Here is a 27,732-nt window from a genome sequence, read left to right as displayed (position 1 = left end):
ATCTGAGGTGGAGAAGATATTCCATTAACCTTGCATCTACTATGCTGTCTATTAATTTCAAATGATAAAGGGATGTCAGATAAAGCCAATTAGCATAAAACACTCTTAGTCAGCTTTGTAAAACTTCAACAAATAGCAACGAGAATGAAAGACATTTGGGGATTTTTTTTCCCCCCAAAAGTCTCTTAAAAGTGATTGTGCCTTCACTTTCTTTCATCTTGTATATTCCACGTGCAAGTCCTGAGGCAACTACTAAATGATTTCCTAAATCCATTCTTCTTGTTGTCTTTTCTCTCCTCTGTGACTTAGTGGCCAGGGTCTCTTTGCAGAGAAGAGAAAAATGGAACACATTCTTCTGGGGAAGGAAATACATAATTACACCTGATATCCAGATTGATCGGGTGTCTCTCAACCTGCTGGGAAACTGCCACTTTTAAATTCGTGGTACCATTGTAATGATGAGGCTTCCCCTTGGGGTTATTTTAGTGCTTAAGATAAGGATTGAGGTGCAATAATGGGTGAACACTGTACAAATGGAGTTTGTGTGGTGGTTGCTCTTCGTTTTCCAAATATATCCCTGGGTATACAATTGCAGGTAAATTTTTAAATGTTCACCTTATGCTTGGCTCTGGGCTGATCAACATAGAAGACCTGGGAAGCATCTAAGGTATGGAATTCTCTACTGTTGTAAGGAACTTAGGGGCAAGGACCATGCATTACTGATTTGCCTAGTGTCTGGTACATAGTGAGTACTCAATAACAATTTTTAAGTGAATAAACCTATATACATCAAACAATTAAACACTGAATGACAGTATCATATACAATAACTACCAAAATGTGATGCTGACCAGAGGAGCTATAGAAGCCCCAAGAAAAGGAAGGTCATGAGGATGCTACAGAGCAATAGAATTTGAGGACACACTTGAATAATGGTGAGTACAGGAGGCATGCTAGGGGACACAACTAACATGAACAGAGGCATTGAGGAAGACATGAAAGAGAGTATTGCAGGATGAATAAAGTAGGCTTGTATTGAAAGTATAAAGCATTCTTTTGGGAAATAATGTTAACAACAACTAACACTTTTCTAAGCACTTTACATCAATTAAATCATTTAATCCTCATAATAACCTTATGAGGTAGTATTTAAAACGATCTCCATTTTATAGATGAGGGAAATAAGGTAGAGAGAAGTTAGGTCACTCATCCGAGGTCGGTTAACTTGTATGGGACAGAACAAGAATTGCATTTGTTATAAGCTGAATTTTTGTGTTTCTCAAAAATCCATATGATAAAGTCCTAACCCCAATGTTATGATATTTGGAGATGGAGTTTTGGAGAGATAATTAGGTTTAGAGGAGGTCGTGAGGGTAGGGCCCTCATGGTGAGATTAGTGTCCTTAGACAAAGAAACACAAGAAAACCTCAACAAGGTTTAGCCCTGGAAGATGGGACGAGGTGGTTAGCCAAGCAGTTCTGATCTCTCCCGTGGTGCTTCGCCTTTCCCTCAGAGTTTCCTTATGTAGGAGAACAATAGACTGTCCTTGTGCACCTTATCATCTCCATTTTGCAGATGAAGAAACGGATGCATTATCTTCCAGCCAGAGAATGCTCCACTAATTCAAAGTGCTAGTCCAAGTAGAGACAAAACACATTTTCTGTTTTAGTGCAGCAAGATCAGCTAAAATTCACAAAAGGAATGAACAAACTATGACTATAAACAAAAATAAAAGGAAACTCAATAGGGGAGGCAAACAAAGTTAAGCCTATGTAAAGTATTGATTTCTGCTCCTATTCCATGAAGCACACTTTCAGAGTTTACGCCAATCTGAAGTCACTAACACTGCAGACCCAGGGGCAGGCAGATACAGATCCTGAGCCCCCAGCCAGAGCCCCAGGCCGGAGTATCAGACCAGCCTCCACTTCTCTGCTAGCCACTTAGAAATGTCCACATACCCTAGTCCTGGCCAAGAGAGTAGCCCTTTCCATTGTCTACCCATGGCCTTCTACCAGCGGCAAATGACCATAATGATAGAAAAATGAATATTTTCATTTAAGTAAAACCAGCTGCCTTTACCAAACCAGGATACCATACCTTATAGTCTTAACAGAAAATATATCTTTTCTATCTATTAACTCATGAGGAGAAGACGGGGTAGAAACTGGCTACACAGGGTCTAGACAGGGTGGCCAACTCATCTCCAGTTTTTACATGAAAAGTTCTGCATCTCAGGAATCCCCTTAGTCCCAGGAAAACCTGGGCATCCAAAACCATCCTATGCACAATTTTCACCGAACAGTGGTGGAGACTTTGATGCCTTTGGCCTCACTAAAAATATAGGGAGATAGTAATATTAATTATAATAACTATAGCTAGCATTTGTTTAATCTTTACTATATACCGAAGGCTTTCTTAATGCTTTACAATATTCGTCATAAAAGGTAAATATTTGTATGAGTTAAGACAATGCCACCTGCTCTAACAAACTCCAAAAGGTACAATGGCTCAAATGCAACAGACGCTTCTTTATCTATCCAAGTCCAGTGTGAGTATTTCTGATTGGCAGGCAATTCTCCTCTAAATGGAGATCTAGGAGGCCCAGGCTCTTTTCACATTACATCACTTTTGCTCATCTTTCTTTGAACTAACCGCATAGCTCCACTTAGAAAGCAATGGGGGCCAAGGAAATGTAGTTCCTGGCCAAGAAGCCATTTCGCAGAATAATTCCACACCATGGAAGGGGACTAGGAATCATCTGTCCTTGCGTACCCTTATTATTTCCATTTTGCAGCTGAGGAAGCTGATGCATAGAGAGGTTAAGCAACCTGCTTGAGGTCACGGTACTGGAGTGCCTTGCGCTCCTTAGAAACATTTTTACCTTAAAAATTACTGCATATCCTTGAGTGTTTGCTTTGTGTTTATAATTACGGATACCTATTGCTAAATCAGGTACTAGTAAATGTAATGGGAGGAAAACGTGGAGGCCGAATTCAACTGAAAAATAAAACGTAATGAGGACTGCCCCACCTGTGTAGCACCACCTCTGTTTGGAAATGTGTGGTCAGTTTTGATTGTCACAAAGACTGGGGTACTACTCGAATTTAGTGATCAAGGCCAGGATTGCGAAATGTACTGTGATGACTGAGATAGCCTGACATTATGAAGAACTGTCTATTCAAAAAGCCATAGTGTCCCTGGGTGACAGTAGACCAAGGCTGTCCTTTCTGTGGAGGGTTTACGTGTCAGTGTGGAGAAAAGACGTGCGTGCTGAAAGAAGCTAGTAGAGTGTTTTAGATGGAGCACAGATTCTTGGGTTGGAAGTTTTCCGCCTGAGTTCTGTCCTGCTACTGACAAGATAGTTTAGGGGAAGCTAGTTTATGAAAGTAGCTCAAGTAAGAGATAAAATGGCCATTTGGACTAAAACAGGGACCAGAGAGGAGAATCCAGTTTGGAGAGATTAAATCTACGTGGATACAGGAGCTGGGGATATGGCAAGGGATGAAAGTGAACCTCATTCAGTAGAGCGAGGCATAGGGAGTCAATCACAGACCCTGCTCTCTGGGTATTTCAGTCTTGAATGGAATCATGTGTAGCATGGCTGGAGGGAAAAGTGGAAACTGAAAGAGACTTAAGGAGGGTAGAGAGAACAGTTATTGTGTTCCGAGGGTACGAAACCTCTTTCAGCTTTTTTCATTACTGCTCTTTTTAGATTCTCTCTCCATAAAAGGCTGGTGTGAACTCCCACTAAAGTGAGACTCAGCGTCTGGACTCTGATGATGATGACTGCAACATCTGCGTGCCAGACAGGCGTGCTTCTAAGAGCATTTGTTATGCTCTGTCACTATATACAGATGTCTCATTTAACCCAGCCCCAAGATCAGTGTCTAGCACAAGGTAGGAAGCACTCGACAAATAGTAATAGTATCAAGTTATCTTCATGAAAATCTGGGAAAGTTGGAAGATGGAGAAAGAGGAGGAGATGTCGTAGTTTAGATCTCATTTATGGCCCATAGGTATTTTACATCTATAGGAGTTGAGAGAGGGGACCATTTCACCTGGTTGCCATTAATGGTCTGTGGATGCTGTGGGTACTTTGCAGGGGACAGAGATGTATAGAAAGTATGAGATTTTGTATTGACCTGTTTAGGTGGGAAGGCTTTCCAGCACCAAGAGGCTGCATGACTGGTTCTCTGCATCATAAACTGCCCAAATAGAGTAGTAAACTTTTCAAACTTCCTTTCCTCAAAATACTAGGAGCACTCAGTGATATCTGATTACGAAAATGGGCCAGGCGTGGTCTCACCCAAATCACAGGGGAAAGAAATTAAGTCAAAATTGTCTTACCTTTAAGTATTTCCTCACTCACATTTCCTAAAGCTTTGGTGCCTGTTACAACTTGTTGGCTTGTGAGTGTGAGCAGAAGGCAAACTGAGTGATCAAGAAACAGATGAATATTAATTGTACAATTCAGAAGCAGTTAAGTGCAAGATGTGACAGCTTGCCTTTTAATGCTCTAGCTTGTGATTTTTGTATTGCAAACACATAATTTAGTCCTATATCTTGCTAGTTAAGATACTTCTCATTTATGTGATATCTTATATTTCATGATGTTCTTCAGAGAGATTACCATGACTTTGAGGCTCTGCCTCCTAAACATATTGAGAGCCTCAGCTCTAGAAATGAGGAATTCAGGCCTGCTTAAGAGATCTTGCGATCCCTTCTTGAGCGCTTAGGAAAGATGCTCAAACTTTCTGAGCCTCAGCGTGAGCATAAATAATTTAGTAATAATAATTCCTTCTTTTGTAAAGATTAAGGAATAAATACAAGTTATCCGACAGTGCCTGGCACATAATTGGCACTCAAAGAACAGTCTGAACAGAGATAAATGAGAAAAGAGCCCAACCGACAGTATATAAACTATAGCAGAGCTCCTCACACATGTATATGACAGGAATCATCTGGAAATCTCATTGAATTGCAGTTTCTGATTCTGTAGGTCTGAGATTCTGCATTTCTAACAAGCTCCCAGGTAATGCTGATGCTTCTTATCAGTAGCAGGGAACTAGACTATGGTATATAGCAAGGCATAGGTGACAGATGTTGAGAGATAGGTTTGGCTAAGCAGCCCCTTGGGAGAAGGTCTGGATGGGGGATATGGGATTGATTCAAGGGGAAAGCAAGGAGTAAGGACAAAATTTTCATTTGGAAGAATTTTTCTTCTCTATCTTTTAAATTGAATTTCACTCTTGAGTTCTCCGGGCTGATGGTTTTCTTTCCCTTCAGTTGACATAGGTTCATATTAAAGTTAATGTAATTTTCAGCATTCCCTTTACAGAGTCTTCAGATGCTGTCTCCCTGTCTCTGAGAATGGTGGGACATCTAAGACTTAACTCCTATTGTCTACAGGACATAGCTCTAGGGAAGGAACCAGCCTTATTGAATTCTTGCTGTGTGTCAGACATAGTTCTCGTTGCTTTATATATATTTTCATATTTACTCTTCACTTTATAAATATGGGAAAGAATGCTCAGGAGTTAAACTTAATAAAATCATATAGATATAAAATGGCAGAGCCAGGATTTAAACTAGATCTATTTCTTACCACCAGACCTGTGCTCTGCCCTCTACACCTTAATGCTTTATCATTTGGCTTTTGGCAGAAATAATTTTCTTTGACATTTAAGCAACTCTGTGTCATTTGGTGACCTATTAAAAGATAGCACCATGCCCCCACCCCTACCCCACCCCCCATTAATTCTGCTGAGCCATGTTGATTTTGCATTGCAGATCACAGAGATGGGGCAGTGGAGTTGGGGGTAGGGTTAGTGTCTGACTTTTAAGATTCTGAACCTGCTGTTTCCCTTATCTTCATACTGAAAAACAAAACAAAACTGTTGTGTACCTATAGGAGGGCAAAACCACGGGTAATAGTATAAAATCTTCCAGGGAAAAAAGAGAAATTAGCAAAAGAGAAAAGGTATCTGCAGTCATTTAACAAATGGCTTTAAGGAAGTAAGAAACAAAAGGTTCAAAGAAGTTAAATGCTCCTCAAGCAAGTAGAAGAGATAAGATTAAAAGATAAAAGTTTGAGTAAACAAGACGAATAGGAGATCAGAGAGTTATAATGGGCCAGTCTTACTGAGACACACACAAAACCAGGTCTCCCATTAGGAAAGTAACGCCTCCCTTCCAGGTTCCTCTGCATTGACACTGTAGAATCTGTGACCATGTTTTAAAAGTTGTGGGGAACTGAAAAGCCAGAGCTGCAAACTGAGATGCCAACAGGCCCGTAGGGTGCTTGTCCTGGCTTAGAAAGCTCCTCAGCTCCAGCCTGTTGTCGTGGAGAAAGCTGCTCTAGTGGCCAAATTTTTCCATTTCCAAGAGAAGCCCAAATTTTCTATTTTCATGTGAAATATCTTTGTTTTTAAAAGTTGGCAACAAATTAAAAAATTTTTACAACTACAAGCCAAAAAATTACCTAGCTTCAGGCCACATTCAACAACAGCCCTCTGTTATTGTGCCCTCAAAATAGATCTCAGGAGAGAAGGATAAGAAAGTGAAGCTGGTAATTGAGAAGGTTCAAGAAGAGTATGGTATGAGCTGGACTCATTGCCTTGGCAATATGGCCTGAGATTTGTGGTCCCATCAATGCCTGTTTTGGGGTTATCAGGGGCACTATGCCTCAGAGCTTGATCCCTAGCACCTTTTGCACTCAAAGGGAGCCCCAGGGTAGCTGCCCCACTTGTATGGCTTTAGATAAGGCCCTACAGCAACAAGCCAGCTGATGACCCTCTCAGGTACATATTGTATCTTTACATCCCTTTCAAGAACCAGAATCGCTAGTGGGGAGCCTCGTGTGGTGGTGGTGGTGAGACGTGTAAAGGCGCACTTTGGAATGAGGAAAGGGGAAATTTGTCTGGATGGGTCCTTTATGCTAGAATGCTAGACTGTGGCCCTAGATCTGGCATTGCTAACTGCTGGAGTAAAAATGTTTATGATGCCTGTCTTGTGCATTGTCTGGCATTGATAATTGTATGTTCGGAAATTTGTACATGGCGATCAGATACCACCAGGTCTCGGTCTTGTACCCTATTATGAATTTCAAGTCTGTGAGGGAAAAAGGGATGTAGTGTGCTACAAAGTATTTCACCAGCATAGCTCAGATGAAGAACAAGATGTGATATATTTCTTGCTATGGAAATTCTTTATCCGATACTTCTAACTTATTCTTAATTGGTGTCATCCATTCAACAGACTTTAGTTCATCATTCTTACAAGGTCTGAGAAAATTGTGAAAGTGTGTTCTTCAAGCAAGTAAGAGGATTAGTATAGAATTTCCAATGAGTAATATTTACTTAATGTTTGTATAGCTTTGAGTATCATGATTGCAATCTGCCGAGATTGGGTTTTATTTAGAAGTAAAATAAATCTCTGGGAAAATATTGATGTCGTAGCTCCACATCACTGTGAAGGGAGTGCTGTGGGGATCTTTACGAAAACATATTTACACTTTAATTGCCAGCAGTGTTCTGTTTTTGTTTTTTAATTACATAAAGTATCGACATGAGCAGCAAAATCTCTTGGGTTACCCTACCTGGCAGCTACTTAATTTGTTGGTGGGTGCTGGTCAGTCAAAAGCTAGACTGATCTAAATACAAGTATAATCTTTGATACATAATTTACATCTTAGATTTATTCCTAAGCACAGCAGAATGGTGCTAGAATCATACATTTGAACTATTAATAAAGGCCTACTGATGACATGGTGGATGGTATTTGCCTCATTTGACTAACATTTACTGGCTTTGATGCAATAATGTTGATGTGTGAGTTGTGTGAGATGTGTGAACTTTCTCCTTTTACATTATTTAGACTCCAATTCAGGAGAGTTTACAAAAGATTAAATGATGACTTCCATTTTCTAATAGTTTTGTTTTTGCAATTAAAGATTACTGAGAAGTTGAAAATGGAGAATAAACTGTGTGTGTGTCTCGAAGCTAAGTGTACTTTTAAAAAGAAAAACATAGCTTTTGATTACTAGCTTCAAACAAAATCTTATGGGGTTTTATGGACAGAATCTGAATTTTCATACTAATAAAGCTGATAACATCTGTTAAGGTGATTAATAACTTATTTTGTTTGTGGGAGAATGAATTTTGTGAAAAATACAATGATGAAACATAGTCTAAAACTTTTAGAAAATTTGTTTTTTCTCCTTCCTCTGTTCTTTTCTTTAACATATATGTTAAAAAGAAGTATCATGTTTAAGAATGGTAAAAAAAAAAAAAGAGAGAGAGATTTCAATCTTCAAATTCTAAAACAAGTTTCCGAGTTACTTATGCATGAATTTTTTCCTCTCTGAGTCTAAAGGTAGGTTCTACCTTTAAGCTCTATTTTGAATGTCATTTCTTTTAATCACTCTTTTTTAAAACACAGTCTTCAGGACCTAAGCATGTAGCACTTTGATAAATAAGATAGGCCTCTGCATTGTTTCAGATTCCAAACCAACAATCATGTTCCATGAAGTCAAATACCAGGAGGCAGGAAGAAGCAATAAATAGAAAGGCAAGCTAATTTGCTTGTATGATTTTATTCCCCTTAGTATTAGCGTTTTTGAAGCTAACCACTACCCAAAAAGCAACTAAATAAGAGGTCACATTAACACATAAGGCTCTCTAAATGCATCACCTTCCCTAAACAAGCAGCTTTTAAAAAGTGGCAAAAAGTTCCTGGCCTTTTTCTCAATTTAGGAGAGAGCTATAAAATAAAACTTTGCTTTTTAGGAATTTAATGGACAAATTTTATCTACCCCTTCAAAGAAACTCTCCCAAGTGTCCTTAAATTAGGATTGGTTTCTCTGTCTTCTATGTCCTTCATACCATCAAAAAATAATCTATTCTTAGAGAATAGAAAAATAGAGGAGATCAATGAACCAAAAGCTGGTTCTTTGAAAAGATCAACAAAATTGAGAAACTTTTAGCTAGACTTACCAAAAAAAAAGAGAAGACACAAATAACTAAAATTGGAAATGAGAGATTGTTATACTACCAATGTTACAGAAACTAAAATAGATTAAAAGAGAATACTATGAACAATTGTAGGCCAACAAATTTGATAGCCTAGATGAAATGGACAGATTCCTAGAAACACACAGATAACCAAACCTGACTCACGAAAATTGAAAATCTGAACAGATCTATAACAAGTGATTGACTTAGTAATCAAACCTTCCAACAGAGAAAAGTCTAGGACCAGATGGCTTCATTGGTGAATGCCACCAAACATTTAATGAAGAATTAGCACCAATGTTACTCAAACTCTTCCAAAAAATTGAAGAGGAAACACTTCCAAATTCATTCTATGAAGTTAGCATTATCTTGAAACCAAGACCAAAAAGACTTTACAAGAAAAACAAAACTATATACAATAGCCCTTATGAATATAGATGCAAAAATCACCAACAAAACACTAGCAAACTGAATCTAACAACATATTAAAAGGATTATACACCATGGCCAAGTGAGATTTCACCCAAGAATGCAAAAATCGGTCAAAATAAGAGAATCAATCAATGTAATTTAATACGCTACATTAATAGAAAGAAGGGGAAAAAACCACACTATCACCTCCATTGACACAGAAAACATCTTCCTGAAAGGAAAGTCTTAATTACACTGAAAAACACTCAGAAAACTAGGAATTGAAGGAAACTTACTCAACACGGTAAAGGGCATTTATGAAAAACCTGTAGCTACCATACTCAATGGTGAGAGACTGCAAGCTTTCTCTCCAAAGATGAGGAACAAAGCAATGGTGCCTGCTTTCACCACTGCTATTCAACATTGTACTGGAAACTTTGGCCAGTACAGTTAGGCAAGAAAAAAATAAATAAAAAACATTCAAATTGAAAAAGAAGTAAACTCTCTCTATTCGCAGATGACATTGTCCTGTATATATATACTATTACTTTAATAAATGAATTCAGCAAACTTACAGGGTACAAGATTAACACACAAAAATTAGCTGTTCTTATACAACAAAATAAAATACCTAGGAATAAATTTAACCAAGGAAGTGAAAGATGTGTTCACTAAGCACTATAAAACATAAAACATTCCCAAGAGGAATTAAGTAGACCCAAGTAAATGTTAAAATATCCATGTTCATGAATTGGAAGACCTAATAAACTTAAGATAGCAATACTACCCAAAATGTTCTACAAAGTCAATGAACTCCCAATCAGAATTCCAAGAGCCTTTTTTTTTTTTTTGCAGAAATGGAAAAGATGATCCTCAAATTTATATGGCCACTCAAAGGACCCTAAAGAGCCAAGACAATATTGAGAAAGAAGAACAAAGGTGAATACTCACACTTCCTGATTTCAAAACTAATGACTATGATCATCAAAACCATGTGGTACTGGTACAAGGATAGACATATAAATTAGTGGAATAGAGCTGAGAATCAAAGAACACTGTAAAGAAAGTGAAAAGACAGCCACAGAATGGGAGAAAATATTTGCAAATCATATACCATCTGAGAAGGGTCTAGTATCCAGAAGATATTACGAACTCTTACAACTCAACAAGAAGATAACCTAATTTTAAAATGAGCAAATGACTGGAATAGACATTTTTTCAAAGAAGATATAGCTACGGTTAACAAGCACATGAAAAGCCACCCAGCGTCATTAGTCATTAGGGGACTTCAAATTAAAACAATAGTGAGATATAATTGTATACTCACTAGTATGGCCATGATTTTTTTCAAAAAAAGGAAAATAACAAGTGTTGACAAGGATATGGGAAAATGGGAACACTTGCACATTGCTAAGGGAAATGTAAAATGGTCCAACTGCTTTGGGAAAAAGTTTGGCATTTCCTCAAAAAGTTAAACATGGAATTACCACATGACCCAGAAATTCTACTTCTAGGTATAGACCCCAAATAATTGAAAATATGTTTTCAAACAAATACATACACATGCATGTTCGCAGTAGCACTCTTCACAGTAGCCAAAAGGTGGGAACAACCCAAAGGTTCACACAATAAAATATACCCAATTTAAGTGGATATGTCCATGAATTTTGACATATACAAAGAGCCGTAGAACTACCACCTCAATCAAGATGTCCAACATTTCCACAGCCCAACAAGTTTTCCTTGTGTCCCTTTTCCAGTCACACTACTGCCCTGCATGCCCAGCCTGAGCAACTATGAATCTATTTCCTCACATCATAGATCAGTATTCTTATTTTAGATCTTCTTAGCAATATAGCATGTCTTCTCTTTTGGGGCTAGCTTCTTTTACTCAGTATATTTTTGAGATTTTTCCCATTTTGTTAGTATATCAGTAATTCATTCTTATTTAATCCTTAATTTTGTGTATGACTAAGCCACAAATTTTTATTCAGTCATCCACTGACAGACTTGGGGTCATTTCCAATTTTTGGTAATTATTAACAAAGCTCCTATAAGCATTTATGTATAGCTCTTTGTGTGGGCATAGTTTTATTTCTCTTAGGTAAATACTTACCAGTAGAATTGCTGGGTCATAAAGTAAATGTGTGTTTAATTTTACTTTTTGAAAAAAAGCCAAACCTCTTCCTGAGATCTTGAAACACCTTATACTCCCATCAACAATGTATGAGAATCAGTTGCTCCACATCCTCACCAAGACTTGGCATGATTAGTCTTTTTAATTGTAGACATTCTCTGAAGCTAGTTTACCCCTACTCCCAAGGCATGGCCTTTTTGGAATCTCTGCTGAATGCTCCTGGTATTCAACAAGGTCTCCCTGTCCTGCCTAGTCAGAACTGAGATAACTTCTAGTACTACGTGAGCTCCAGTAGTTTTTCAGTTAATTATTCCCAGGTAGTTTTTCTTTCCATGGTAGTTATTCTTTGCCCGGCCTCATGGAGTCTTGCCTTACTTTGGATTAATATTCAACCAAAGACTCAAGGTGACCCACATGCAGATTTCTAGAGCCCTTTCTCCACATAGCTTCCTCCTCTCTGGAACTCTGCCCTCTGTTCATCATTCCTTACTTCCATAGTATTTTATGTGTCCCTTTTAAGAGGCTTAATCATACTATAACCTTTATTAAATTTAATTTTGAATTCATTTATGTATAGAATATATCTTTGTATCCCTCACTGGGCTTAACACAGAGTTTTGCACATGATAGAAGCTTAGATAATGTTTGTGAAGTTACACTCAACTTGTTAAAGTTGTGTAGTTTGGAGGCAGAGATTGAGGAACCTTTACTAAGCACCATATCATCCTGCATGTACCTTTCCCTCCCTCTGTCTCACTCCCTGGGCTCAGAGTAGGTAAAGTAGTCCTACTGGGTGCTCCCATAGCACCCTGCCACAGCCCGTGTCCACCTTCCCAGCCAGACTGCAAGTTCTGTGGAGATAGGACTATGTCACTCTTGCCCACCACTCTACTCCTAGCACCTAGCATCCTGCCTAGAATGTGATATGCATCCAGTACTTGTTGATTTTACATTGATTTTTTCCTTTGGCATTTGCCTCATTCTCTTTTCTTTTGGATATGAGCAAAGAATGACTGGCTGTCCCATTTGCAGTCCCTCCAGTTTTCAAGACAAGATAGTGATTGGTTTCTCCATGTCATCCTGAATCATTCTGTAATATAAACTTCCATGGATGACATTTTGCTGGAAGCAACCACATAAGCCAACCGGAGATTACTATATTAGTTAGAATAAAGTCTTGGCTGCAATATCACAGACCTAATAATTGCTAAAACAAAATGAAAGTTTATTTCTCTCTCCTGTCACAGTCTAGGCACAGACAATTATGTATTAGAATCCCTGTGAGGACCCTGGCTGCTTTTTTCTAGTTGCTCTGCCACCTTCAAAATTTCATCCAGCAAGAAGAGAAAGTTAAGTGAAAGATATGTCCTTTCTCTTAAGGACATAGAAGTCCTTATTATAGTATGTATTAGTACTTTCTTCTCTTTTTTTTTATGGTTGAATAATATTCCACTGCATGGATATACTATATTTTGTTTATCCATTCATCATTAACAGACATTTGGGTTCTTTCTACCTTTGGCTATTATGAATAATGCTGTTATGAATATTTGCAAACGAGTCTTTGTTTAAACACCTGTTTTCAGTTCTCTTGTGTATATACCTAGGAATGGAATTGCTGAGTCATATTGTAATTCTATTTTAATTTTTGAGAATTTGTTAAACTGTTTTCCAAAGCAATTGGACCATTTTATATTTCCACCAGAAAGGGTTCACATTTCTCTACATCTTTGCCAACACTTGTTGTTTTTCATTTTTTAAATTATAGCTATCTAGTAGGGGTAAAGTATCTCATTGTGGCTTTGATTTGCATGACTAATGATGTCAAGCATCATTTCATATGTTTATTGGCTATTAGTATATCTTTAGAGAAATACCTATTTAAATCCTTTGCCCTTTTTATTAGGTTGTCTTTTTTGTTGATGAGTTGGAAGAATTCTTTGTGTATTCTGGATACCAGACCTTTATCAAGTACATGACTTGCCAGTATTTTCTACCTTTCTATATGTCAACTGCCTTTTTGCTTTTGTTATAGTATCCTTTTATGCACAAATATTTCCAATTTATTTATAATTTTGTCATTGCTTGTGCTTTTGGTGTCATATTTAAGTATCCATTGTGAAATCTAAGGTCATGTAGAATTATTCCTGTTTTCTTATAACAGTTTTAGCTCCTATATATAGGTCATTGATCCATTTTAAATTAAATTTTGTAAATAGTGTGAGGCAAGGGTCCAACTTTATATTTTGCTCATTAATATCCAATTGTCTCAGTATAATTTGTTTAAAAAACTATTTTCCCCGTTGAATGGCCTTGGCACCCTTGTCAAAAATCAATTACTCATAAAGTTATGAGTTTACTTATGGATTCTTAATTTTATTACATTAATCTATATGTCTACTCTTTTGCCAATAACATACCATTTTTATTACTGTAGCTTTGTCATAAGTTTTGAAATCAAGAAATTTGAGTCCTCCAACATTGTTTTTATTTTTCGGGATTTTTTTTGACTCTTTGGGATCCTTTGCAATTTCATATGAATTTTAGAATCAACTTTTCCATTTCTGAAAAAAAAAGGCATTTAGAATTTTGAGCAGGATTGCATTGAATCTGCAGATTTTTCTGGATAGTATTGCCATCTTAACAATGTTGCCTTCCAAACTATGATCGTAGGATGCCTTTTTCATGTGCTTCAATATTACATTATTTTTCCAAAAATGTTTTGTAAGAAAAACATTTTTTTACACACTATTCATTGTTTATATTTAATTTCTACAGACTTGGAAACAATTTGTAGCCAAACTTCAGTCTGAATCAAGACAATCTTTAAAGAGGAAAGCCTTAATTCTTATATTAAATTGAATTTTCTTGGAAAATACCACCATTGATTATCCATGCTTTAATGATAGAATTGCAGGTGCATTTGCTTGCTGCCAGCATCTCTTCAGTAGAGAACAGGAAGGCTTGTATGAATGGGGCATCATGGATTTGTCATCTCCTACAAGAACATGTGTCCAACTTCTGGGAAGACTGGAGCATGTTTACAGGCCTGATTTCTGTTGTTTGCTGTTTGTTACTCTACTATAGGTTAAGAATCTTGGATTTCAAGTTCATAATTTAATACTATTATCCATAATATTCTTTTAAATTTTAAATATTCTTATTTTAAATATGTTAAATATTTTGAACTATTAATATTGGGCTTACTATTAAATAAATGTTCTATTTGTGTTGTATATTTTGAATGTACTAGAAAAGCATCCTTCAAAAATATTTTGGAATATTGTAGCAAGGTTGTTATTATGTTGCACTGACTGCTTTTTTCTTGATTAAGATATACAAATCTTTTCTATTTAGTAAAAAATATACATTAAAATAAAGCACATGTACTTTATCTCTTCACTATCTATGTTAAATTCTTTTTGAATATGTTCTTTGATGAGAGCAATACTTAAATAGTCTTTGGTTAGTTATCACATTATGTTATTTTCTGGTAGTGGACAAGGGGATTGCTTTCAAGGGTCTAAGAAGTTTAGTTTCACAGAGCAAATAAACTCTTTGCTCAGTTTATTTATAATTAGAAGTCAGACACCAACCATATCCACTATAGAAATAATCTCAAGCAAGGGAAACTGTAAAATGCCTAGATATGTCATTTGTTTATAAAATATGATAGAAAAGTACAGAATACAGTCAGTCCTCAGATGCACTGGAAATCTGAAACATAAGGAAATGTATTTTGAAAATCATGTTGGAATATCTTTCATCACCACTTACTGGAGGAATGACTCAGTATCGAGGTTTATGGTCTCAGATCTGAGTGCTGGGAATATTTATTATTAGGTAGTCTATGTGGTACTGAAAGATTCACTTGGAGCTGGGGAGACTTAGGTTGATGCCCTCTTCTACCACTACATTGTGATCATCATCATTTAATCTCAATTTATAGATACAGAAACTGGAGGTTCTGAGAGGTTAAGTAATTGTCTTATTTCCCATAGGTGACAAGTTATGGCTTCTGGTCTTTTGGACCCCAGAGCCCAAGCTTTTTTTACTATGCCACAGGAGAGTCAAATAAATTTTTGCATTTATTTCCCTATTTATACTAGTGCGCATGGGCAATTTGATGAGAAATATTTTGTTTGAAAAAGATGCTGGTTTAAAATCTAACCACCGATAGGAAATTTGAAACTGTGGTCTTATATATGTTTTAGTAATATGTCTAATCTCTCTACCTAACTTAGTATCTTCTTCCATTATAAGGCCAAGAAAACATAGTATGTACTTAGGACATGTACATGAATTTCCATACAAAGAGTCAAAAGAAAAGCAGAGAGAAGAGGCAAGTCGATTTTTAGGATTGCCACTGTGTTTCTTTTAGATATTAAATATGTTTGCCGCTTGTCATAAATGAAGGTTAGAGAACAGTTCTAGAGCCTTGACTGGGAGTGAATGAGTTGTTTCATTGTTGTACATAATTAGTTTTGTTTGTAACTGGTACTGAGTTGCCACATTAAGTTCTATGTTCCAAATATTTATTTGTCAATTGTCACTTTGCAACCAGCTCAATGTGGCCTACACAAGTGGAAAAAGCACTTTCTCTGGGCTTTCTGCTGTGCTTGATAGGTAGGGACCTAAAAATTTTCACAGGCTGCTACCTGGCTAATCGACTGCCTCTTCAGGTAAATCTTTCTCAGTATTTATCTTCAAAGAGTGAAGGTTCTGTGTTATGTGTGCGTAGATGGCTTATACATAGGTTTCCCAGATTTATCAAATGAAAATACAGGACACCCAATTAAATGTGACTTTCAAATAAACAATGATTAATTTTTTAGTATAAGCATGCCTTAAATATTACATGAAAATCCTGTATTTTATCTGACAACTCTCTTAATATTACAACTTATTTAAAATAAAATAGAGTCTGTTTTCAGATATTCTTTTTTAAAAAAAACAACAACAGATATATGAAAAGATGCTCAACTTCACTAGCTAGTAGGGAAATGCAAATCAAAACCACAATGAGATACCACTGCATACCTGTTAGAAGAGCTATCATCAAAAAGACAAGTAATAATAGGTGTTGGAGAGGTTATGGAGAAAAAGGAACCCTCATACACCGTTGGTACAGCCACTATGGAAAACAGTATGGAGAACATTTATCCATAAAGATATATGTACCCCTGTGTTCATTGTAGTATTATTCATGGTGGCCAAGACATGACAACAACAAAGTATCCTTTGATAGATGATTGGATAAAGGAGATGTGGTATATATATACAATGGAATATTACTCAACAATAAGAAAGATGAAATACTGCCATTTTTGACAACGTGGATGAATCTTGAGATTATGCTAAGTAAAATAAGTCGGATGGAAAAAGTCATGTACCATATGATTTCACTCATATGTGGGATATAAAGCAACAAATGAACAAGACAAACAAAAACTCATAGACACAAACAACAGGTTAGTGGTTACCAGAGGGAAAAGGGAAGAGGTAGGTAAGAATAAATGGGGTCAAATATATGGCGATGGGAGGAGATTTGACTTTTGGTGGTGAACTCACAATTCAATATACAGATGATGTATTACTGAATCGTACACTTGAAACCTATGTAATTTTTATTATCCAATGTCACTCCAATAAATTTAATAATTAAAAAAAAAGCACAACTAAAATATGTTTGCATTTCAGATGATAACTTTGCAGTTTCTACCTCCAGTTTTTATTTCTTATCTTCATCTAGTTTTAATATTTTCTTGCCTCAAGGTAGCTGAACATGATTTGTTGCCAGTAGGGGATATCTTATTTTTTTCTGTATAAAGAAAGCTGAAGAATGATCCACAGATGCTGACAGATAGTCCACAATGAGAGTAATCATTAAAAATATAGTCAGTGGCTACAGGCGAACATTTCTACGACAATCTTCAAATAGAAAAAAAAATTAAAGTGGAAGATTTGTAAGCTTTTAAAACATCTTATTAATGTATTTAATCATGTAAATGACTTTATCACCTTCATGCACCACATTATAGATGTTGGATAATGATAGCTTTGGATTTTAAATTCACAAATGTCTATGCTTATTTACCACTCCAGATTTTTACAGCTACCTTCCGCACCAACCAGAATGTAATCATGCTCTCACAATTCATGTACTATAAGTTAAAGAATCTGAAGGAAAAATGTAAGATCTGTAAGAGTGTATTTTAATACTTCTATTTGCAATTGACATTTAAAAACGAATAGAACATTTTGGAGTTATTTTTAATGAGATAAGGCATACTTTGATAAGAGATAACACTTCTCTTTATCATCCCAATAAGCCTTTCGAGAATTTTTGCATGTGGCACATTTAGATTCCATGTTATTGGCTTTTATTTTAATTGGTTTGTTTGATCAAAAAATGAACAGGAATGATAAAATCAGAAAAAAACTGGTTTCTATAGTAAAAGAAAGATTGGCAGGAAAACTCAAACAGTCAGATTTCCATAAGTGACAAACAGTACCACGTGTCCCTTCTCGGCCACTCTGAAAATACATCCTCCCTCAAATAATAACTGCATGTAGTTCCTGTTTGCAGTACTGCTGTAACTCATTTAATCCTCACACCGCTGATAAACAGGTACTATTTTTATCTTTAGAGGCTGACACAGATTAGGCCCTCAATATACATTTGTTGAATAACTCAATATTATTTTTACTTTGGCTTTGATTACTGCTTGTTGAAATAATTGTTTAACTTGTGGTTTTTTGTTTGTTTTCACTTGTTTATTTATGAGACAGCACAAAACAGAATGTGTTTTTAGCTTTGTGTCAGTGAAAGTGGACCCGTTTCTCTACTTGAAACCAATGGGGCACATTTCTTGCTGCCCCCTGTTGGCTGTAACTACGACATGGATGAGAGCTGCTACTCAAACCCACAAACTCAACTCCACATCCCGCTGGGTGCTGTTCTGAGGAAGGCAGGGGGCACCCAGTCAGTTCCCCCTGCCCCGTGCCTTCCTCCACCCCCAACACCAAACCCACTTTAAGTATATTAAATAAAACGTGAACATCAAGAACTAAAGTAAAGGGACCACTTGGTAGGAGGTCACTAAAATGGCAAGATGTATATGTGTGTGTGTGTGTGTGTGTGTGTGTGTGTGTGTGTATACATATATAGTCACCATCATAACTAGTTCAATCGATCTAGAACTAACCCTGAATTTCTATGGCAAAGAGTCTAAAACAGTATGACAGGGTAGTCCCTTCCATTTACTCCCTCAGGCCTACATTGAGCAGCTCATACAATTTATGAGGTTTCCAGAACAGAGTTTTGCTTAGCTGCAATATCTTGTGTGGGCAAAGTACACTAAATCTGAAATGATGTTAAGCTTGAGGTCAATGCAGGGTTCAAAAGAAAATTAAGTTTTGCCAAGGAACGTGTGCTCAATGGTCTCTCTAACCCAGAGTGTTAAGGGATAAAGCAAATCCCCCAAATACAAAGTGTGTTTGAAGGTAATTTTTTTTTATCGAAGTCTATTGTCTTAACATGTGGTTGTAATGTGAAAGAAACCACGAGTTCTCCCCCTGAAGTGACAACTCCACAAACGTTTTTAAATGAATGCTTCATCAGTCTGATGTTAAGCAAGTGGCAATGATTTACCCCGAATCTTGCAATCGGATGTCTGAGCATCCGGTGTCTCCTGATGCCTTCCTAATACAGATGGAACATAACTTTAAAAATTGAAAATAAAATATAGAGGTTAAAACTGTATGAACTTACTCTGCCTCCATCAACCCATGCTGGATAATATTATGATTTATAAGAGATCAAATTTTCTACTTAAACATAGGTTTCTGTATTTTTTTGTTTATTTTTTGGTCTTGCCGTTCACATTTGCTAAGGTTCCACATCCCAGTATTTCCTAACTCTCTAAACAAGGGTGTTCAATTTGATCATCACTCCTGGAAGTCCTCATGTTTTTATTATTACTTGGTGGAGCAAGAACATAGCCAGTAGTGCCCACGGAGAAGGAGCCCTTCTATTCTGTATAGTTAATGGTTTATGGACCAGCTGCTTTTTGTTTTATTCCTTGGAGAGCTTTCCAAAATGTCCCTTTATTGGCACTGCTGACTTAACTTTGATCTAGATGCAGATAAATGGGATGTGGTCCTGAGGATGTAATGACTTAATAGCATTATAACATCTTGGAGCACCAGCATGAATTATTCAGTTTTACATTTCTGATTCCTAGAAATGTAAGCGTTTATTAAGAATTTGTTGATTACATGATTCCTCTTTCTCCCATCACAGGACCCTTGCTTGACGTGTTTCTTGGTTTCTCTTGGTGACTTTGCTTTTTTTATCTGTCTCCAGTGTGGGCCTTTTAGCTGCCTCTCTCTTTCCATGAGAACTGGATCGCTCTCCCCATTACTCCTTTTAATTTCTGTTGGCTACTGCTGCCACTAACATCACTTTTAATCTCTAATCTAGTCTGCATTTCCCTCCTACCTCATCTGCGTAGTGTTTTCCTTTCTTGTCTGCTGTCCCCTCCCAAAGCCAGTCAGCACTAGAATGGAGGCTTATAAATGTGTAGCTGGCAATTAAAAGAGTATTTTGCTTTCCTATAATTGAACCAGCCAATCATCACAATCCATCAAGTGCTATCCTCTTTTTGGGTGCACTTGGTGATCCTGAGTTCTGAGTAAAAGGCATATTTTTTCCCTGGTTACTTTTTATTGCGGATCCATTCCGGAAACACGACTACTCTGAAGGTTAAATGCCACATAAGTGCTATTTAGCTGCCATAACTTCTTTCGGGGTGCCAATGGGTATCAGTTCAGTAGCTGGTGCCCCTTGTTCACCATTGCCTTGTTTGTTTTTCAAGCACTAGGGCATAGAAGCATGAAGAACTGATGTGTGATTGGGTACTGGTGTTTATTGTGCTGTCAGTGGCAATATCAAGTCTATTATTGGTGAAAATTTGACATGAGACTTTAACAGAAGCAAGAAAGGTAATCATTTCGGAGCCATAAACTCTTTCTTTTAGATCCATTTTTGGAGTCGCTTTAAAATATTTTTGTAGTTTTTCACTGTTGTTAATTTTGCAACCTCTATTGTAGATGTACTGAAGTTAGTCTAGGAAATATTTATTTCAAGAAGGAAATGAGGCTGTGCTGGGAAGCTATACCCACCCCTTCCATGTTCTCCCAATAAAAGAATTCAAGAAGAAATTTTTATTAACTTTGTGAAATACATCTAAGAAACTTCAAGCCTTTGGGATTTCACGAGTAGTGAACTTTAGTATATCAGAATTGTTCGGGGCTTGATAAGAACCAGATAAGTGAAAATCCAGGGAGCACCTTCTTCCTGCATGGAACAGAGGCTGGTGGGCAGGAAGGCCTGACCCAAAGGGAAGAGATTCACCATACCAGTGAACTTCCCTGCTGGCACCCACTACAGGCAGAGGAGGGGTTCTGTAGGACTGAACCAGAAATCCAGATGGAGAACAGATAACTAAACCTGTATTGAAGTTATCTGGAAAAAAATTTAAATTGTCATTATTCAAAACAATGTATATGCGAGCAGATAGATAAGTGATTTTGCTACCTGATTAGGGAATACTACCCATCTTAGAAAGAGGTGCTTAATATTCATTAGTCTCCAAAATTACAAGGACACAGAAAAAAAATACTTTCATTCCAGTTTTCTCTAATGACTCTCAGTTTCCCTTAAAATATTTAGTTGCTAATGTATGTTTAGATTGAACTTTAATGCTATTATTCTTTCTGTGTTCTTGCTTTTAGGATACTCTTGGCATAATTGAAATGTCAGGCTTTATTTGTGGCTGTATATCTTGTATATTCTACTTGGGATCTTGGGTCCCCCAACTATATAGAAATGTAAGTACATTATTTGCTCTGTTTGCTCTGATCAATCAAAAGTGCTTCTTATCTTTCTTTGTCTACCTTTGAAAGATGTACCTTGGAATTCTGAGGAGTGCTTTTGGGACCTGCAACATGGAAGTCACAGTGTCAAATTGATTCTTGTCAGATTTTTTTGTTGTTGCTGCTGCTGTTTATTAAGCTCCTTTCAGCTTAGGCAGCAGAATATAGATCCATCAGAATTGTTGTCTAAATCTGTTTTGATGAACTTGCATATTAACACCTGCAAAATGAAGTCGCAATAAAATGTACAAAGCATTTTGCATAGATATTGTGATTGTTCAACTTGTGAAGTCTTATTCCCTTGCACTTTGCAGCTAATATACTTCATTGTAGCAAGCTAGACAGAACCCAACTTGAATACCACAGTTATCTTGTTGATTTTTAACCATTCATGGTTTATTTCAATTTCTAGTTATATATTCTTTTGTTCTGTCAGGTCCTAGAAATTAAAACCTCTAACTAAATTTCTGAAGGCTTAATGGAAGTAAAATATTATTTTTCTCTAATGTTTTTGAATTTCCATGTGGTCTAAATATTTTTACATATTTGTAAATATTTTGAAATAAAGTATAGCAAAAGGTACAATTATCTCTATCTATCTATATCTATCTATTATCATCTATATATCATCTAAACCAAGATGAATAAATAAATCAGTAATCAGCAACAAGGAAGCATATTGCAGGCTCAGAATCAAGAAGCTTTGTGGAAACTACACTTTCTTCAGAGGAGATTATTATGGTCTCTTTCTCAGAATTGCCTTGAAAATGAACCCAAGAGGCAGCTGCACAGTAGGTAAGCATTTACTAGCCTCAAATTAAATATTGGAGCTAAGAGACAGGTGCCAAATGGCATTTAAAAGGGCATTTAACTGTTATCAACATTACACATAAAATACATTTAAATCTTAAATCTTAGTACTTTCTGAAAGAAATGGATGAGAAGTGCATGAGAAGGGAAAACAGTTACAGAATTAACTATAAATATTTAACATGTCTGGCATCAAATATAGATATGAAATCAAAACATAAAGAACACATTAGAAAATACTATGGTGAATAACAGAATATATATAAGAATTTCTATAAACCGAGAAGAAAAAATAGTCAAACAGAAAAACTTACCTAAGACTCAAAAACAGAAAAATGAAGAAATAGAAATGATTAGCACATACATGAAAAATAATTTAACTGCCATAGAAGTTGAATAAATGCAAAAGGAAATAAGAGAACTTTTTAATCAATAAAATTAGCAAATATATAGAAATCATAGGAATCAAATTGATAAGGGCAGGGCTTGGCACAACCATATGCTGCTGAGTAGATATATAAATTGCTACAGCCTTTCTGCAAGACATTTTAACAGTTTGTATAAGAGCTTTAAAAGTATGGGTTCCACATCTAGATAACTATTCTAAGGAAATTACCAGAAAAATGAAAAAAGATGTATATGCTCAGAAATTTATCATAGTGTTGTCTGTAATTTTGAGGACAACCTAAATGCCCAATACAGTGAAATATTCTGAAGTGATTTTAAAATGTTGATAAAGAATTTTTAATGACATGAAGAAATTCTTGTAATATATAATAGTGGAGAAAGGGGCAGGATATAATATTGCATGCAACTCATACTCATAGGGGTACTTATTATATTTGAGATCTTCATTTATAAGGAAAGCTTTCTCTTTTCCAAGGTCTCCTAGGTAATTAGCATTTTAGCAGGGGATCAATAAATGCAAGTTTCTTGGTTATCTTTGATTCATCAGATAAAAAAAAAAACATCTGAACCAATATTAAGCATTTTTAGATATTAAGTTCCAGTTAGATTTTCATGTCAGGTGTTAAGAAAAGGCACCACCTCTGAAAATCTCTATAGAGAACACTTAGAATTCATAAATGATAACTGGTGTTCTGCCTTCTGTCAATAAAGCAAATCTTATGAGTTAATGGTTTATGGTAAATAAAACATCTGGAATAATTGGCTAATGGATTTAATGAATTGTAACAATAGTGTTTAAACCCACATCCTTTGAATGTAGGGAACAAATCTAAAAATTATAATAGTTATGTAGTCAAATTGAAATATTGTATTTCTATGTTCTTTTACTCACTGATACTTTTGAGTGTTTTTTGTTTTGTTTTGTTTTTGTTTTTAAAGGCGAACTTATCGTTGATCAGCTAGATAAAACTGGCGCTAGTTGTCCTTTGGAATTGCAGAGTGAGAGACCCAAGGCTTATGTTCTGGATTAACAAACAGAGTATCAAACATAATCACTTAAGAATTCTTGGCATGAATTTTACTTTTATTTTTTGGACTCAGCTATTAAAGAAAATCGAAACAGCCTCTTGCACTTCAGCAGCTTCTCATGATTTTAGTACTTTGTGATAGATTGCTAATGATTACTCCCAAAATGTTTTTGTGAAACAGATAAATAAGAGCCTCATTTAACATGGGACACTTTGAGGCAGGGAGCCTAGGAATACATTGCGAATGAGTGACAGGCTGAGAACGACTCCTGAGCCCCTGTCCTAATTAGGTCCCAGAGAGGGAAAAGGCTGTCCTGAAACCCTTGTGGAGGGGAATTCTTGAGTCATTCTCCTTTCTTCACCCTCCTAGTAGGATGGGGTCAGAGGAGAGCACCTCCCCATTGCAAGACCACAGCAGGGAAATTGTTGTTTTGATTTCTTTCAAACTGAGGGAGTAGAGTGGATTTATGATTTCTTCAATGAACAACCAAAAAGACTTTTTTTAAAATTTTGATTTGATCATATGAATGCTTAATCTCCTGCTCCATGTATTGGAATTCATGGGAGGGTACTGTCCTCCAGCTGACCTTTGCCAAAATGGAATCCTGAGTCTGAAAGCTGTAACCTAAAACCCAAATCATGGCCTTAAAGAAGTCTCCCCGAGAGAATTAGGCAGTCCCTTTTCATTTCTAAATGTATGTGTCTCGTGCTTGGGTTCAGAAAGTGTGATATCCGTGGCTTCAAGACTCCCTGAATTTGGGGATCTGTGGCTAAGCAATAATCTCTCAATTCCAACTTGATTGGAGCCTGAACCCGGTCTCACCCGAAATTAGTTTTCAAATTCAAACACAATTAAAAACAGATGTTTCCAAGTAGACTGAAAAGGGCTGTGAAGCACAAATCAAGTTCACTGCCTTTAGAACTGCTTGAATCTTCTAGGTATCTGTAATCAACAGGAAAGGTTGAAGAACTAAGAGTTGTTCCCGGAGTTTGCTGTTTTTCCCTTACACCCAGAGCTCTCCAAATATTCCGAACATGGGCCTTTTGAGGACGTGTGTTATAATTTGTCAGGCTGGACTTTTCTGCCTGATTTGCTTTCTAATCTATTCCAGGTCAAGACAAACTTATGTTTTGGGTTAGGCACTTAATAATTCTTATTACTGAGAATTAATTTCTACATATAGAGAAAGGGCTATAAGAAAACTTGTTATTCAAAAGTACTAGAATATTAAAGATTCTTGACAGAAAGTTTCATTTAGCACATGCTTTAAAATTCCTTCTAAAGCTAGCCTAATAGTAATTCAGGAAACATTACTGTTTTTTTCCCCATTGAATTAAATCCCTATTAAAGTTTGCATGGTTAGGAAAGGGTGAGGGGAGCTTACTTGTGGACAAATAGTACCCATGAACTTTAATGCATTAAAATGGATTCATACGTTCTTCTAAGATGAAAAACATATGTCCCATTACTATGAGATTCACCATTCCTTACAAGTTCAGAACAGACAGTCCTCATGTCCTTGTCTTAAAATGAGTATGTCTATTTTCAGAATAATTTTCAGCATTAAGTCTGGTCCACCATTTGCCTTTTAATCTCCTCTTTTATCCCTGGAATCTTGCGTTCCTGGTACACTTTATCTTTTTTTCGTGTGGAATAATATCCCTCAGAAATCTTTGATGCATTGGTGAATTAAAAGAAAAAAATGAGATGTAAGTGCTTGCTCTATTTGTCATTTTTAATATGTTGTGAGCCCCTTGATTTATGATTAAGCATTTCTTGGGAGAGGAGAATGTTTAAGGTGGTATTTTGAGCTCCATTTAAGGCAATTTAGTTGTCATCAGGCCTCCTTACCCTATAACCTTGGTAAGACCTTGCTTCATAAATGGGACCCAAACAATTGGCTTGTGTTTCGAGTAGACAAAGCCTTATGGAAATGATACTTGCTAAGTGTTTTTATTGGACATCTGGGTAAGGGTTAGCCTTTCTCAGACCAGTCGCAGACCACAGCTAGTCTGACTCCTACACCCTTGGTGGCAGTTTCTTCTCTTAGAAAACTCTTTTAAAAATTCTTTTAGATTGAGAGGAAATAAGATTTAGATTCATTTTTTTTCCCAGATTCCTGCTTTGATTTCTGATTCAGTGGCTGAAATTAAGGGTGTTCCCTCCATGCCTTCCTCATCTTTGTGTCAAATCTCCACATTTAGTGCCTCTCCATTCTGTGGCAGCATACCCCAACATCAGGGGGAATCTCTATAGCCCGTGTGATATCCATGTTGTACCAGGAGGTTGTGGCTCTGCTAAGGAATGGTAGAGTGATTTCAGGCCCTGAAGGCGCTAAGTTGACTTTAGTCAGCTTGAAAGAATGACTAGGATTGTCTCTGTCTTCAGTGCTTTCTCTCAGCAAATCGTCATGATCTGAACGAATGTTGGCTGCCCAGTGGCACAGAACCCCCTCGTTGCCTATTTGACCCTAGATGAGAGGAGAAGTTAGTATAATTTCACTCCTTTTCTTAATAGCAAAACTTATCTTTTATTTAAAAGAAAAGCAATGAATACAATATCCCTTGGAGGTTATCAGCAGATGAAAGATTGAGGAGCTCTCTATAATATTTTTCATGACTTGCACCACAATATAAAATTTTTTGTTTGGAAAGCACTTCGACCATGAACTTAATTCTAGAAATTCCTAGGCCAAAGGTAGACTATCTCTTAGATAAGAACAGCCAGGAAGAAGATTAGGAAGTGACTCAGACAAATATGAAGTAAGTAAGTAAATAAATAGAGGAGGGGAAATGTTCAGAGCATTCAAAAGATGACTTTTTTCTTGTTTCAAACTAAGGGGAAAATGTCCATTCCCCCAAAGAGAATGGATCCACACAGGATTCAGGGTGCTGACAAGAATGACACGTTGTCCTAGCATGCTGTACCCTCCCTCTTTTTATTATTACTCTCCTGAGAGTTCTGGGCCATTTTAAATGTGAGGATTAAGAAGTGTGCGTCCTATGGAGGTGCTCATTTAACTCCTTCCAGTGAGGATGCACCCTAGAAATCTTATCGAACTGAGTTCTCACGCAAGTCCTTGCTGTGCCTCGGTGTCACTGCAAAATTGAGGAGATAGAGATGTCACTGGAGTATACCGATGATAAACAGAGATTTTAGAATGTTCAGATGTTTGAAACAGCACCCAACTGATGAGCAGTTCTACACATGACATCTCAGACTTGCTGTTCTTTGGAGGAAAGGCCTTCGGTGAGTCTGAAGAGGTAGCATGGTCCTTGCTTCAGCGAGGCCTGCACCAGTAACAACTGGAGCGCTCCAAGTGCAATCTACCAGAGCCGAAGAATTCTGCCAGAACCAGCCGCCATCGCTTGGCACCTAAGTTTTCTGGTCGATAATGGAAGGAATTGAATTGCATCTTTAATAGCCTTTCCAGCTTTAGAATTCTTTGTCTATACTCTATATTCAACTCAAGAGGTTTTTTTATTATTATTATTATTTGTTCATTTTAATTTTGCAGTGTGTAGGACATAAAGGAAAGCAAAGCAAGTCAGAGAAGGAGGTGAGGAAGGCAAAGATCAGGAATGAGAAAGAACTTGGAGAAGAATGAAAGGAAATAGGCTTATCGATAAGTAATGGGGTGAGAGAACCGTGGAGGCGGATTAATTTCCTGTATCTCAGACTCAATATGAGGAGGAAATAGCTGATGATTTGCAGGGTAATTCTATAAGTCGTGTCGGAGTTAATAATCTTTTAAACTTTTTACCTTAGGAAAAACATACTAAGTGACTGTACAGTTCATGCCGTCTTGCAGGCAGAGAGCACATCAGACGGCCCAGTTGGTGGCGCTGGCAGGATTCTCACTGCTGGTCAATGAAGTAGATTCCACATGTGCAAGCTGCCGCCTCTCTCCGTCCTTGGTGTGGCCAGGAACTGGTTTTGTCGAGGCTCTTTGGGTGCAGGCGTGCGTTCAGGTCTTTTCTTTTCTGC

At 36.8% G+C, this 27,732-nt stretch overlaps 1 protein-coding gene across 1 annotated transcript; it reads left to right on the top strand.

Moving 5' to 3' along the window:
• Window positions 1-16,127: 16,127 nt before the first annotated feature.
• Window positions 16,128-23,747, top strand: PQLC2L (PQ loop repeat containing 2 like). The gene is made up of 3 exons (XM_015586478.1): window positions 16,128-16,241; window positions 17,665-17,761; window positions 23,656-23,747. The coding sequence occupies exons 1-3, from the start codon at window positions 16,128-16,130 to the stop codon at window positions 23,745-23,747; spliced, it is 303 nt and encodes a 100-aa protein (XP_015441964.1).
• The last annotated feature ends 3,985 nt before the right edge of the window (window positions 23,748-27,732 follow it).

Source organism: Pteropus alecto, unplaced genomic scaffold, assembly GCF_000325575.1.
Source record: "Pteropus alecto unplaced genomic scaffold, ASM32557v1 scaffold81, whole genome shotgun sequence".
In the NCBI taxonomy this organism is placed as follows: Eukaryota; Metazoa; Chordata; class Mammalia; order Chiroptera; family Pteropodidae; genus Pteropus; species Pteropus alecto.
This window is presented reverse-complemented; position numbering and strand designations above follow the sequence as displayed.

Excerpts from the sequence above, each read along its gene's own strand:
- PQLC2L (XM_015586478.1), top strand. The coding sequence starts at position 16,128 with ATGTGGCCTACACAAGTGGAAAAAGCACTTTCTCTGGGCTTTCTGCTG. Across the intron at positions 16,242-17,664 it reads CTAATCGACTGCCTCTTCAG|ATTTTTACAGCTACCTTCCG; the intron begins GTAAATCTTTCT and ends TTACCACTCCAG. Across the intron at positions 17,762-23,655 it reads GAAGGAAAAATGTAAGATCT|GCGAACTTATCGTTGATCAG; the intron begins GTAAGAGTGTAT and ends TTGTTTTTAAAG.